This window comes from Scyliorhinus torazame, unplaced genomic scaffold, assembly GCF_047496885.1.
Source record: "Scyliorhinus torazame isolate Kashiwa2021f unplaced genomic scaffold, sScyTor2.1 scaffold_452, whole genome shotgun sequence".
Lineage (NCBI taxonomy): Eukaryota > Metazoa > Chordata > Chondrichthyes > Carcharhiniformes > Scyliorhinidae > Scyliorhinus > Scyliorhinus torazame.
The window spans coordinates 57,501-72,500 of record NW_027308179.1 but is presented as its reverse complement, the minus strand read 5'-3'; the positions used below and the strand labels follow the sequence as shown (position 1 = coordinate 72,500).

At 43.7% G+C, this 15,000-nt stretch overlaps 1 protein-coding gene across 1 annotated transcript in view; it reads left to right on the top strand.

Annotated features, from left to right (window-relative positions):
* Positions 1 to 15,000, top strand: part of LOC140406305 (protein FAM83E-like) — a 28,347-nt gene that overhangs the window by 10,414 nt on the left and 2,933 nt on the right. The window contains exon 3 of the mRNA XM_072494417.1: positions 12,107 to 12,671. Within this exon, the coding sequence (XP_072350518.1) occupies positions 12,107 to 12,671 (565 nt within the window). The remainder of the gene's footprint in view (positions 1 to 12,106; positions 12,672 to 15,000) is intronic.

The following is a 15,000-nucleotide window of genomic DNA, read 5'->3' as shown; positions in this document are numbered from 1 at the left end:
GAGTGAGGTGATTGATTGTGAGTGAGAGTGATTGATTGTGAGCGAGAGCGATTGATTGTGAGTGAGAGCGATTGATTGTGATCGGGAGTGATTGATTGTGAGTGAGAGCGATTGATTGTGAGTGAGAGTGATTGATTGTGAGTGAGAGTGATTGATTGTGAGCGAGAGCGATTGATTGTGATTGAGAGTGATTGATTGCGATCGGGAGTGATTGGTTGTGATCGGGAGAGATTGATTGTGAGTGAGATTGATTGATTGTGAGTGAGAGTGATTGATTGTGAGTGAGAGTGATTGATTGCGATCGGGAGTGATTGATTGCGATCGGGAGTGATTGATTGTGAGTGAGAGTGATTGATTGTGAGTGAGAGTGATTGATTGTGAGTGAGGTGATTGATTGTGAGTGAGAGCGATTGATTGTGATCGGGAGTGATTGATTGTGAGTGAGAGTGATTGATTGTGATCGGGAGTGATTGATTGTGAGTGAGAGCGATTGATTGTGAGTGAGAGTGATTGATTGTGAGTGAGAGTGATTGATTGTGAGTGAGAGTGATTGATTGTGATCGGGAGTGATTGATTGTGAGTGAGAGTGATTGATTGTGAGTGAGAGTGATTGATTGTGAGATTGATTGATTGATTGTGAGCGAGAGCGATTGATTGTGAATGAGAGTGATTGATTGTGAGTGAGAGTGATTGATTGTGATCGGGAGTGATTGATTGTGAGTGAGAGCGATTGATTGTGATCGGGAGCGATTGATTGTGAGTGAGAGCGATTGATTGTGAGTGAGAGTGATTGATTGTGAGTGAGAGTGATTGATTGTGAGTGAGAGTGATTGATTGTGATCGGGAGTGATTGATTGTGAGTGAGAGCGATTGATTGTGAGCGAGAGCGATTGATTGTGAATGAGAGTGATTGATTGTGATCGGGAGTGATTGATTGTGAGTGAGAGTGATTGATTGTGAGTGAGAGTGATTGATTGTGAGTGAGAGTGATTGATTGTGAGTGAGAGTGATTGATTGTGAGTGAGAGTGATTGATTGTGAGCGAGAGCGATTGATTGTGATTGAGAGTGATTGATTGTGATCGGGAGTGATTGATTGTGAGTGAGAGCGATTGATTGTGAGTGAGAGTGATTGATTGTGAGTGAGAGTGATTGATTGTGATCGGGAGTGATTGATTGTGAGTGAGAGTGATTGATTGTGAGTGAGAGTGATTGAATGTGAGTGAGATTGATTGATTGATTGTGAGTGAGAGTGATTGATTGTGAGTGAGAGTGATTGAATGTGAGTGAGATTGATTGATTGATTGTGAGTGAGAGTGATTGATTGTGATCGGGAGTGATTGATTGTGAGTGAGAGTGATTGATTGTGAGTGAGAGTGATTGATTGTGAGATTGATTGATTGATTGTGAGCGAGAGCGATTGATTGTGAATGAGAGTGATTGATTGTGATCGGGAGTGATTGATTGTGAGTGAGAGTGATTGATTGTGAGCGAGAGTGATTGATTGTGAGTGAGAGTGATTGATTGTGAGTGAGAGTGATTGATTGTGATCGGGAGTGATTGATTGTGAGTGAGATTGATTGATTGTGAGTGAGAGTGATTGATTGTGAGTGAGAGTGATTGATTGTGAGTGAGAGTGATTGATTGTGATCGGGAGTGATTGATTGTGAGTGAGAGTGATTGATTGTGATCGGGAGTGATTGATTGTGAGTGAGAGTGATTGATTGTGATCGGGAGTGATTGATTGTGAGTGAGATTGATTGATTGTGAGTGAGAGTGATTGATTGTGAGTGAGAGTGATTGATTGTGAGTGAGAGTGATTGATTGTGATCGGGAGTGATTGATTGTGAGTGAGAGTGATTGATTGTGATCGGGAGTGATTGATTGTGAGTGAGAGCGATTGATTGTGAGTGAGAGTGATTGATTGTGAGTGAGAGTGATTGATTGTGAGTGAGAGTGATTGATTGTGATCGGGAGTGATTGATTGTGAGTGAGAGCGATTGATTGTGAGCGAGAGCGATTGATTGTGAATGAGAGTGATTGATTGTGATCGGGAGTGATTGATTGTGAGTGAGAGCGATTGATTGTGAATGAGAGTGATTGATTGTGAGTGAGAGTGATTGATTGTGAGTGAGAGTGATTGATTGTGAGTGAGAGTGATTGATTGTGAGCGAGAGCGATTGATTGTGAATGAGAGTGATTGATTGTGATCGGGAGTGATTGATTGTGAGTGAGAGCGATTGATTGTGAGTGAGAGTGATTGATTGTGAGTGAGAGTGATTGATTGTGAGTGAGAGTGATTGATTGTGAGTGAGAGTGATTGATTGTGATCGGGAGTGATTGATTGTGATCGGGAGTGATTGATTGTGAGTGAGAGCGATTGATTGTGATCGGGAGCGATTGATTGTGAGTGAGAGCGATTGATTGTGAGTGAGAGTGATTGATTGTGAGTGAGAGTGATTGATTGTGAGTGAGAGTGATTGATTGTGATCGGGAGTGATTGATTGTGAGTGAGAGCGATTGATTGTGAGCGAGAGCGATTGATTGTGAATGAGAGTGATTGATTGTGATCGGGAGTGATTGATTGTGAGTGAGAGTGATTGATTGTGAGTGAGAGTGATTGATTGTGAGTGAGAGTGATTGATTGTGAGCGAGAGAGATTTATTGTGAATGAGAGTGATTGATTGTGAGTGAGAGTGATTGATTGTGAGTGAGAGTGATTGATTGTGAGTGAGAGTGATTGATTGTGAGTGAGAGTGATTGATTGTGAGCGAGAGCGATTGATTGTGAATGAGAGTGATTGATTGTGATCGGGAGTGATTGATTGTGAGTGAGAGCGATTGATTGTGAGTGAGAGTGATTGATTGTGAGTGAGAGTGATTGATTGTGAGTGAGAGTGATTGGTTGTGATCGGGAGTGATTGATTGTGAGTGAGAGTGATTGATTGTGATCGGGAGTGATTGATTGTGAGTGAGAGTGATTGATTGTGAGTGAGAGTGATTGATTGTGAGCGAGAGCGATTGATTGTGAGTGAGAGCGATTGATTGTGATCGGGAGTGATTGATTGTGATCGGGAGTGATTGATTGTGAGTGAGAGTGATTGATTGTGAGTGAGAGTGATTGGTTGTGATCGGGAGTGATTGATTGTGAGTGAGAGTGATTGATTGTGATCGGGAGTGATTGATTGTGAGTGAGAGTGATTGATTGTGAGTGAGAGTGATTGATTGTGAGTGAGAGTGATTGATTGTGAGTGAGAGTGATTGATTGTGAGTGAGAGTGATTGATTGTGATCGGGAGTGATTGATTGTGAGTGAGAGTGATTGATTGTGAGTGAGAGTGATTGATTGTGAGTGAGAGTGATTGATTGTGAGTGAGAGCGATTGATTGTGAGCGAGAGCGATTGATTGTGAATGAGAGTGATTGATTGTGATCGGGAGTGATTGATTGTGAGTGAGAGCGATTGATTGTGAGTGAGAGTGATTGATTGTGAGTGAGAGTGATTGATTGTGAGTGAGATTGATTGATTGTGAGTGAAAGTGATTGATTGTGAGTGAGAGCGATTGATTGTGAGCGAGAGCGATTGATTGTGAATGAGAGTGATTGATTGTGATCGGGAGTGATTGATTGTGAGTGAGAGTGATTGATTGTGAGTGAGAGCGATTGATTGTGAGTGAGAGTGATTGATTGTGATCGGGAGTGATTGATTGTGAGTGAGAGTGATTGATTGTGAGTGAGAGTGATTGATTGTGAGTGAGAGTGATTGATTGTGAGTGAGAGTGATTGATTGTGAGTGAGAGTGATTGATTGCGATCAGGTGTGATTGATTGTGAGTGAGAGTGATTGATTGTGAGTGAGAGTGATTGATTGTGATCGGGAGTGATTGATTGTGAGTGAGAGCGATTGATTGTGAGTGAGAGTGATTGATTGTGAGTGAGAGTGATTGATTGTGAGTGAGAGTGATTGATTGTGAGTGAGAGTGATTGATTGTGATCGGGAGTGATTGATTGTGAGTGAGAGCGATTGATTGTGAATGAGAGTGATTGATTGTGATCGGGAGTGATTGATTGTGAGTGAGAGCGATTGATTGTGAGTGAGAGTGATTGATTGTGAGTGAGAGTGATTGATTGTGAGTGAGAGTGATTGATTGTGATCGGGAGTGATTGATTGTGAGTGAGAGCGATTGATTGTGAGTGAGAGTGATTGATTGTGAGCGAGAGTGATTGATTGTGAGTGAGAGTGATTGATTGTGAGTGAGAGTGATTGATTGTGATCAGGAGTGATTGATTGTGAGTGAGAGCGATTGATTGTGAGTGAGAGTGATTGGTTGTGATCGGGAGTGATTGATTGTGAGTGAGAGCGATTGATTGTGAGTGAGAGTGATTGATTGTGATCGGGAGTGATTGATTGTGAGTGAGAGTGATTGATTGTGAGTGAGAGTGATTGATTGTGAGTGAGAGTGATTGATTGTGAGTGAGAGCGATTGGTTGCGAGTGAGAGTGATTGATTGTGAGTGAGAGCGATTGATTATGAGTGAGAGTGATTGATTGTGAGTGAGAGTGATTGATTGTGATCGGGAGTGATTGATTGTGAGTGAGAGTGATTGATTGTGATCGGGAGTGATTGATTGTGAGTGAGAGTGATTGATTGTGAGTGAGAGTGATTGATTGTGAGTGAGAGTGATTGATTGTGAGTGAGAGTGATTGATTGTGAGTGAGAGTGATTGATTGTGAGTGAGAGTGATTGATTGTGAGTGAGAGCGATTGATTGTGAGTGAGAGTGATTGATTGCGAGTGAGAGTGATTGATTGTGAGTGAGAGTGATTGATTGTGAGTGAGAGTGATTGAATGTGAGTGAGATTGATTGATTGTGAGTGAGAGTGATTGATTGCGAGTGAGAGTGATTGATTGTGAGTGAGAGCGATTGATTGTGAGTGAGAGTGATTGATTGCGAGTGAGAGTGATTGATTGTGAGTGAGAGTGATTGATTGTGAGTGAGAGTGATTGATTGTGAGTGAGAGTGATTGATTGTGAGTGAGAGTGATTGATTGTGATCGGGAGTGAGTGATTGTGAGTGAGAGTGATTGATTGTGATCGGGAGTGATTGATTGCGAGTGAGAGTGATTGATTGTGAGTGAGAGTGATTGGTTGTGATCGGGAGCGATTGATTGCGAGTGAGAGCGATTGATTGTGAGTGAGATTGATTGATTGTGAGTGAGAGCGATTGATTGTGAGTGAGAGTGATTGATTGTGATCGGGAGTGATTGATTGTGAGTGAGAGTGATTGATTGTGAGTGAGAGCGATTGATTGTGAGTGAGAGCGATTGATTGTGAGTGAGAGTGATTGGTTGCGATCGGGAGTGATTGATTGTGAGTGAGAGTGATTGATTGTGAGTGAGAGTGATTGATTGTGAGTGAGATTGATTGAATGTGAGTGAGATTGATTGATTGATTGTGAGTGAGAGTGATTGATTGTGATCGGGAGTGATTGATTGTGAGTGAGAGTGATTGATTGTGAGCGAGAGTGATTGATTGTGAGTGAGATTGATTGATTGTGAGTGAGAGTGATTGATTGTGAATGAGAGCGATTGATTGCGAGTGAGAGCGATTGATTGTGAGTGAGATTGATTGATTGTGAGTGAGAGCGATTGATTGTGAGTGAGAGTGATTGATTGTGATCGGGAGTGATTGATTGTGAGTGAGAGCGATTGATTGCGAGTGAGAGCGATTGATTGTGAGTGAGATTGATTGATTGTGAGTGAGAGCGATTGATTGTGAGTGAGAGTGATTGATTGTGATCGGGAGTGATTGATTGTGAGTGAGAGTGATTGATTGTGAGTGAGAGCGATTGATTGTGAGTGAGAGCGATTGATTGTGAGTGAGAGTGATTGGTTGCGATCGGGAGTGATTGATTGTGAGTGAGAGTGATTGATTGTGAGTGAGAGTGATTGATTGTGAGTGAGAGTGATTGATTGTGAGTGAGAGTGATTGATTGTGAGTGAGAGTGATTGATTGTGAGTGAGAGTGATTGATTGTGAGTGAGATTGATTGATTGTGAGTGAGAGTGATTGATTGTGAGTGAGAGTGATTGATTGTGATCGGGAGTGATTGAATGTGAGTGAGATTGATTGATTGATTGTGAGTGAGAGTGATTGATTGTGAGTGAGAGTGATTGATTGTGAGTGAGAGTGATTGAATGTGAGTGAGAGTGATTGAATGTGAGTGAGATTGATTGATTGATTGTGAGTGAGAGTGATTGATTGTGATCGGGAGTGATTGATTGTGAGTGAGAGTGATTGATTGTGAGTGAGAGTGATTGATTGTGTATGAGAGTGATTGATTGTGAGTGAGAGTGATTGATTGTGAGTGAGAGCGATTGATTGCGAGTGAGAGTGATTGATTGTGAGTGAGAGCGATTGATTGTGAGTGAGAGCGATTGATTGTGATCGGGAGTGATTGATTGTGAGTGAGAGTGATTGATTGTGAATGAGAGTGATTGATTGTGATTGAGAGTGATTGATTGTGATTGAGAGTGATTGATTGTGAATGAGAGTGATTGATTGTGAGTGAGAGTGATTGATTGTGAGTGAGAGTGATTGATTGTGAGTGAGAGTGATTGATTGTGAGTGAGAGTGATTGATTGTGAGTGAGAGTGATTGATTGTGAGTGAGAGCGATTGATTGTGATCGCGAGTGATTGATTGTGAGTGAGAGTGATTGATTGTGAGTGAGAGTGATTGATTGTGAGTGAGAGCGATTGATTGTGAGTGAGAGTGATTGATTGTGATCGGGAGTGATTGATTGCGAGTGAGAGTGATTGATTGTGAGTGAGAGTGATTGATTGTGAGTGAGAGTGATTGATTGTGAGTGAGAGTGATTGATTGTGAGTGAGAGTGATTGATTGTGAGTGAGATTGATTGAATGTGAGTGAGATTGATTGATTGATTGTGAGTGAGAGTGATTGATTGTGAGTGAGAGTGATTGATTGTGAGTGAGATTGATTGATTGATTGTGAGTGAGAGTGATTGATTGTGAGTGAGAGTGATTGATTGTGAGTGAGAGTGATTGATTGTGATCGGGAGTGATTGATTGTGAGTGAGAGTGATTGATTGTGAGTGAGAGTGATTGATTGTGAGTGAGAGTGATTGATTGTGATCGGGAGTGATTGATTGCGAGTGAGAGTGATTGATTGTGAGTGAGAGTGATTGATTGTGAGTGAGAGTGATTGATTGTGAGTGAGAGTGATTGATTGTGAGTGAGAGTGATTGATTGTGAGTGAGATTGATTGAATGTGAGTGAGATTGATTGATTGATTGTGAGTGAGAGTGATTGATTGTGAGTGAGATTGATTGATTGATTGTGAGTGAGAGTGATTGATTGTGAGTGAGAGTGATTGATTGTGAGTGAGAGTGATTGATTGTGAGTGAGATTGATTGATTGTGATCGGGAGTGATTGATTGTGAGTGAGAGTGATTGATTGTGAGTGAGAGTGATTGATTGTGATCGGGAGTGATTGATTGTGAGTGAGATTGATTGATTGTGATCGGGAGTGATTGATTGTGAGTGAGAGTGATTGATTGTGAGTGAGAGTGATTGATTGTGAGTGAGATTGATTGATTGTGAGTGAGAGTGATTGATTGTGAGCGAGAGTGATTGATTGTGAGTGAGAGTGATTGATTGTGAGTGAGATTGATTGATTGTGAGTGAGAGTGATTGATTGTGAGTGAGAGTGATTGATTGTGAGTGAGAGTGATTGATTGTGAGTGAGAGTGATTGATTGTGAGTGAGATTGATTGAATGTGAGTGAGAGTGATTGATTGTGAGTGAGAGTGATTGATTGTGAGTGAGAGTGATTGATTGTGAGTGAGAGCGATTGATTGTGATTGAGAGTGATTGATTGTGAGTGAGAGCGATTGATTGTGATCGCGAGTGATTGATTGTGAGTGAGAGTGATTGATTGTGAGTGAGAGTGATTGATTGTGAGTGAGAGCGATTGATTGTGAGTGAGAGTGATTGATTGTGATCGGGAGTGATTGATTGCGAGTGAGAGTGATTGATTGTGAGTGAGAGTGATTGATTGTGAGTGAGAGTGATTGATTGTGAGTGAGAGTGATTGATTGTGAGTGAGAGTGATTGATTGTGATCGGGAGTGATTGATTGTGAGTGAGAGTGATTGATTGTGAGTGAGAGTGATTGATTGTGAGTGAGAGTGATTGATTGTGAGTGAGAGTGATTGATTGTGAGTGAGATTGATTGAATGTGAGTGAGATTGATTGATTGATTGTGATCGGGAGTGATTGATTGTGAGTGAGAGTGATTGATTGTGAGTGAGATTGATTGATTGTGAGTGAGAGTGATTGATTGTGAGTGAGAGTGATTGATTGTGAGTGAGAGTGATTGATTGTGAGTGAGATTGATTGAATGTGAGTGAGATTGATTGATTGATTGTGAGTGAGAGTGATTGATTGTGAGTGAGAGTGATTGATTGTGAGTGAGATTGATTGAATGTGAGTGAGAGTGATTGATTGTGAGTGAGAGTGATTGATTGTGAGTGAGAGTGATTGATTGTGAGTGAGAGTGATTGATTGTGAGTGAGAGTGATTGATTGTGAGTGAGAGTGATTGATTGTGAGTGAGAGTGATTGATTGTGAGCGAGAGCGATTGATTGTGAGCGAGAGCGATTGATTGTGAGTGAGAGTGATTGATTGTGATCGGGAGTGATTGATTGTGAATGAGAGTGATTGATTGTGATCGGGAGTGATTGATTGCGAGTGAGAGTGATTGATTGTGAGTGAGAGTGATTGATTGTGAGTGAGAGTGATTGATTGTGAGTGAGAGTGATTGATTGTGAGTGAGAGTGATTGATTGTGATCGGGAGTGATTGATTGTGAGTGAGAGTGATTGATTGTGAGTGAGAGTGATTGATTGTGAGTGAGAGGGATTGATTGTGAGCGAGAGCGATTGATTGTGAATGAGAGTGATTGATTGTGAGTGAGAGTGATTGATTGTGAGTGAGAGTGATTGATTGTGAGTGAGAGTGATTGATTGTGAGCGAGAGCGATTGATTGTGAGCGAGAGTGATTGATTGTGAGTGAGAGTGATTGATTGTGATCGGGAGTGATTGATTGTGAATGAGAGTGATTGATTGTGATCGGGAGTGATTGATTGTGAGCGAGAGCGATTGATTGTGAGCGAGAGCGATTGATTGTGAGTGAGAGTGATTGATTGTGATCGGGAGTGATTGATTGTGAATGAGAGTGATTGATTGTGATCGGGAGTGATTGATTGTGAGTGAGAGTGATTGATTGCGAGTGAGAGTGATTGATTGTGAGTGAGAGTGATTGATTGTGAGTGAGAGTGATTGATTGTGAGTGAGAGTGATTGATTGTGAGTGAGAGTGATTGATTGTGAGTGAGAGTGATTGATTGTGAGTGAGAGTGATTGATTGTGAGTGAGAGTGATTGATTGTGAGTGAGAGTGATTGATTGTGAGTGAGAGTGATTGATTGTGAGTGAGAGTGATTGATTGCGAGTGAGAGTGATTGATTGCGAGTGAGAGTGATTGATTGTGATCGGGAGTGATTGGTTGCGATCGGGAGTGATTGATTGTGAGCGAGAGCGATTGATTGTGAGTGAGAGTGATTGATTGTGATCGGGAGTGATTGATTGTGAATGAGAGTGATTGATTGTGATCGGGAGTGATTGATTGTGAGTGAGAGTGATTGATTGCGAGTGAGAGTGATTGATTGTGAGTGAGAGCGATTGATTGTGAGTGAGAGTGATTGATTGCGAGTGAGAGTGATTGATTGTGAGTGAGAGCGATTGATTGTGAGTGAGAGTGATTGATTGTGAGTGAGAGTGATTGATTGTGAGTGAGAGTGATTGATTGTGAGTGAGAGTGATTGATTGTGAGTGAGAGTGATTGATTGTGAGTGAGAGTGATTGATTGTGAGTGAGAGTGATTGATTGTGAGTGAGAGTGATTGATTGTGAGTGAGAGTGATTGATTGTGAGTGAGAGTGATTGATTGCGAGTGAGAGTGATTGATTGTGAGTGAGAGTGATTGATTGTGATCGGGAGTGATTGGTTGCGAGTGAGAGTGATTGATTGTGATCGGGAGTGATTGATTGTGAGTGAGAGTGATTGATTGTGATCGGGAGTGATTGGTTGCGAGTGAGAGTGATTGATTGTGATCGGGAGTGATTGATTGTGAGTGAGAGTGATTGATTGCGAGTGAGAGTGATTGATTGTGATCGGGAGTGATTGGTTGCGATCGGGAGTGATTGATTGTGAGCGAGAGCGATTGATTGTGAGTGAGAGTGATTGATTGTGATCGGGAGTGATTGATTGTGAATGAGAGTGATTGATTGTGATCGGGAGTGATTGATTGTGAGTGAGAGTGATTGATTGCGAGTGAGAGTGATTGATTGTGAGTGAGAGCGATTGATTGTGAGTGAGAGTGATTGATTGCGAGTGAGAGTGATTGATTGTGAGTGAGAGCGATTGATTGTGAGTGAGAGTGATTGATTGTGAGTGAGAGTGATTGATTGTGAGTGAGAGTGATTGATTGTGAGTGAGAGTGATTGATTGTGAGTGAGAGTGATTGATTGTGAGTGAGAGTGATTGATTGCGAGTGAGAGTGATTGATTGCGAGTGAGAGTGATTGATTGTGATCGGGAGTGATTGGTTGCGATCGGGAGTGATTGATTGTGAATGAGAGTGATTGATTGTGATCGGGAGTGATTGATTGTGAGTGAGAGTGATTGATTGCGAGTGAGAGTGATTGATTGTGAGTGAGAGTGATTGATTGTGAGTGAGAGCGATTGATTGTGAGTGAGAGTGATTGATTGTGAGTGAGATTGATTGATTGTGAGTGAGAGTGATTGATTGTGTATGAGAGTGATTGATTGTGAATGAGAGTGATTGATTGTGAGTGAGAGCGATTGATTGTGAGTGAGAGTGATTGATTGTGAGTGAGAGTGATTGATTGTGAGTGAGAGCGATTGATTGTGAGTGAGAGTGATTGATTGTGAGTGAGATTGATTGATTGTGAGTGAGAGTGATTGATTGTGTATGAGAGTGATTGATTGTGAATGAGAGTGATTGATTGTGAGTGAGAGCGATTGATTGTGAGTGAGAGTGATTGATTGTGAGTGAGAGTGATTGATTGTGAGTGAGAGTGATTGATTGTGAGTGAGAGTGATTGATTGTGAGTGAGAGTGATTGATTGTGAGTGAGAGTGATTGATTGCGAGTGAGAGTGATTGATTGTGAGTGAGAGTGATTGATTGTGAGTGAGAGTGATTGATTGTGAGTGAGAGTGATTGATTGTGAGTGAGAGTGATTGATTGTGAGTGAGAGCGATTGATTGTGAGTGAGAGTGATTGATTGTGAGTGAGAGTGATTGATTGTGAGTGAGAGTGATTGATTGTGAGTGAGAGCGATTGATTGTGATCGGGAGTGATTGATTGTGAGTGAGAGTGATTGATTGTGAGTGAGAGTGATTGATTGTGAGTGAGAGTGATTGATTGTGAGTGAGAGTGATTGATTGTGATCGGGAGTGATTGATTGCGAGTGAGAGTGATTGATTGTGATCGGTAGTGATTGATTGTGAGTGAGAGTGATTGATTGTGAGTGAGAGTGATTGATTGTGAGTGAGAGCGATTGATTGTGAGTGAGAGTGATTGATTGCGATCAGGTGTGATTGATTGTGAGTGAGAGTGATTGATTGTGAGTGAGAGTGATTGATTGTGAGTGAGAGTGATTGATTGTGAGTGAGAGTGATTGATTCTGATCGGGAGTGATTGATTGTGAGTGAGAGTGATTGATTGTGAGTGAGAGTGATTGATTGTGAGTGAGAGTGATTGATTGTGAGTGAGAGTGATTGATTCTGATCGGGAGTGATTGATTGTGAGTGAGAGTGATTGATTGTGATCGGTAGTGATTGATTGTGTTCGGGAGTGATCGATTGTGATTGGGAGCGATTGGTTGTGATCAGGAGTGATCGATAGTGATTGGGAGCAACTAATTGTGATTGAGATTCAGCTATTGCGTTTGGATCCATCGGCTGTGGAGGGAGTGATCGACTGCCTATCTCTCTCTCTCTCCCGATCCAGCTTCACCTGGTCCGACGCCAGACTTGACCGGAATTTGGTGACCCTGTTGACGGGACAGGTGGTGGACGCATTCGACCGGGAGTTCCGCACGCTCTACGCCAGCTCGCGCCCGCTCCAGCAGAGTGACTTCGCCCCGCCCACTCCGCAGCCCGCCCTGCTCAATGGCTATGCCCCCAGCCCCTCCCCCTCCCCTGCTCCCGCCCGGCTCCAGCCCCTCCTCCCGCCCGCCAAGGCCACCTTGCACAACCGGGTGGTGGCCCGCCGCACCATATCACCCCTCCCTCCCGCCGCGCAGCTCGCCGACCTGTCTCGCTCCGGATCCCGCCCCAACGTGCGACAGACCATCACCATGTGGAGGGGCTCGCGGGCAGCCCAGGGCGCTGAGGCGGCGCAGGCCCTGAGCGACATCATGCGGCGGGCCCGCCAGGCGTCAGGCGGGCTCAGCGCGCTGGCGCCCAAGGCCAGCAAGTCCATGTGGGACCTCTCCGCCCTGTCCCAGCTCTCCAACTCCAGCTTCGGAAGCAACTCGGCCCTCGATCATCTGGAACTGGGCGAAGATGCCAGGGTAGGTCACGTGGGGAGGGGGGGGGGGTCAGGGGGGTTGTGGGGGTGGGGGGGTTGGTGGGCGGGCGGCCATCTTTTTTTTTTTGCGGGAGGAGGGCCTGGTGCTGTAAGATTCAGGGTTGATAGAGGGGAACCTGTAGATGTGCTGGACCCAGTTTCCAAAAAGGCACGGCGTTTAGCACTGTTACCTCACGGCGCCAGGGTCTCCGGTTCGATTCGCCGCTGGGTCACTGTCTGTGCGGAGTCTGCACGTTCTCCCCGTGTCTGCGTGGGTTTCCACCGGGTGCTCCGGTTTCCTCCCACGGTCCAAAGATGTACAGGTTAGGTGGATTGGCCGTGTTAAATTGTCCCTTAGTGTCCAAAGATGTGCAGGTTAGGTGGATTGGCCGTGTTAAATTGCCCCTTAGTGTCCAAAGATGTGCAGGTTAGGTGGATTGGCCGTGTTAAATTGTCCCTTAGTGTCCAAAGATGTACAGGTTAGGTGTATTTGCCGTGTTAAATTGTCCCCTAGTGTCCAAAGATGTACAGGTTAGGTGGATTGGCCGTGTTAAATTGCCCCTTAGTGTCCAAAGATGTACAGGTTAGGTGGATTGGCCGTGTTAAATTGTCCCTTAGTGTCCAAAGATGTACAGGTTAGGTGGATTGGCCGGGTTAAATTGTCCCTTAGTGTTTAAAGATGTGCAGGTTAGGTAGATTGGCCGTGTTAAATTGCCCCTTAGTGTCCAAAGATGTACAAGTTAGGTGGATTGGCCGGGTTAAATTGTCCCTTAGTGTCCAAAGATGTGCAGGTTAGGTGGATTGGCCATGTTAAATTGTCCCTTAGTGTCCAAAGATGTACAGGTTAGGAGGATTGGCCATGATAAATTGCCCCTTAGTGTCCAAAGATGTGCAGGTTAGGTGGATTGGCCGTGTTAAATTGTCCCTTAGTGTCCAAAGATGTACAGGTTAGGTGGATTGGCCATGTTAAATTGTCCCTTCGTGTCCAAAGATGTGCAGGTTAGGTGGATTGGCCGTGATAAATTGCCCCTTAGTGTCCAAAGATGTGCAGGTTAGGTGGATTGGCCGTGTTAAATTGTCCCTTAGTGTCCAAAGATGTACAGGTTAGGTGGATTGGCCGTGTTAAATTGTCCCTTCGTGTCCAAAGATGTGCAGGTTAGGTGGATTGGCCGTGATAAATTGCCCTTAGTGTCCAAAGATGTACAGGTTAGGTGGATTGGCCGTGTTAAATTGTCCCTTCGTGTCCAAAGATGTGCAGGTTAGGTGGATTGGCCGTGTTAAATTGTCCCTTAGTGTCCAAAGATGTACAGGTTAGGTGGATTGGCCGTGTTAAATTGTCCCTTAGTGTCCAAAGATGTACAGGTTAGGTGGATTGGCCGTGTTAAATTGTCCCTTAGTGTCCAAAGATGGACAGGTTAGGTGGATTGGCCGTGTTAAATTGTCCCTTAGCGTCCAAAGATGTACAGGTTAGGTGGATTGGCCGTGTTAAATTGTCCCTTAGTGTCCAAAGATGTGCAGGTTAGGTGGATTGGCCGTGTTAAATTGTCCCTTAGTGTCCAAAGATGTGCAGGTTAGGTGGATTGGCCGTGTTAAATTGTCCCTCAGTGTCCAAAGATGTACAGGTTAGGTGGATTGGCCGTGTTAAATTGTCCCTCAGTGTCCAAAGATGTGCGGGTTAGGTGGATTGGCCGTGATAAATTGCCCCTTAGTGTCCAAAGATGTGCAGGTTAGGTGGATTGGCCGTGTTAAATTGTCCCTTAGCGTCCAAAGATGTACAGGTTAGGTGGATTGGCCGTGTTAAATTGTCCCTTAGCGTCCAAAGATGTACAGGTTAGGTGGATTGGCCGTGTTAAATTGTCCCTTAGTGTCCAAAGATGTACAGGTTAGGTGGATTGGCCGTGTTAAATTGCCCCTTAGTGTCCAAAGATGTACAGGTTAGGTGGATTGGCCGTGTTAAATTGTCCCTTAGCGTCCAAAGATGTACAGGTTAGGTGGATTGGCCGTGTTAAATTGTCCCTTAGTGTCCAAAGATGTGCAGGTTAGGTGGATTGGCCGTGTTAAATTGCCCCTTAGTGTCCAAAGATGTGCAGGTTAGGTGGATTGGCCGTGTTAAATTGTCCCTTAGTGTCCAAAGATGTACAGGTTAGGTGGATTGGCCGTGTTAAATTGTCCCTTAGTGTCCAAAGATGTACAGGTTAGGTGGATTGGCCGTGTTAAATTGTCCCTTAGTGTCCAAAGATGTTCAGGTTAGGTGGATTGGCCGTGTTAAATTGTCCCTCAGTGTCCAAAGATGTGCAGGTTAGGTGGATTGGCCGTGTTAAATTGCCCTTAGT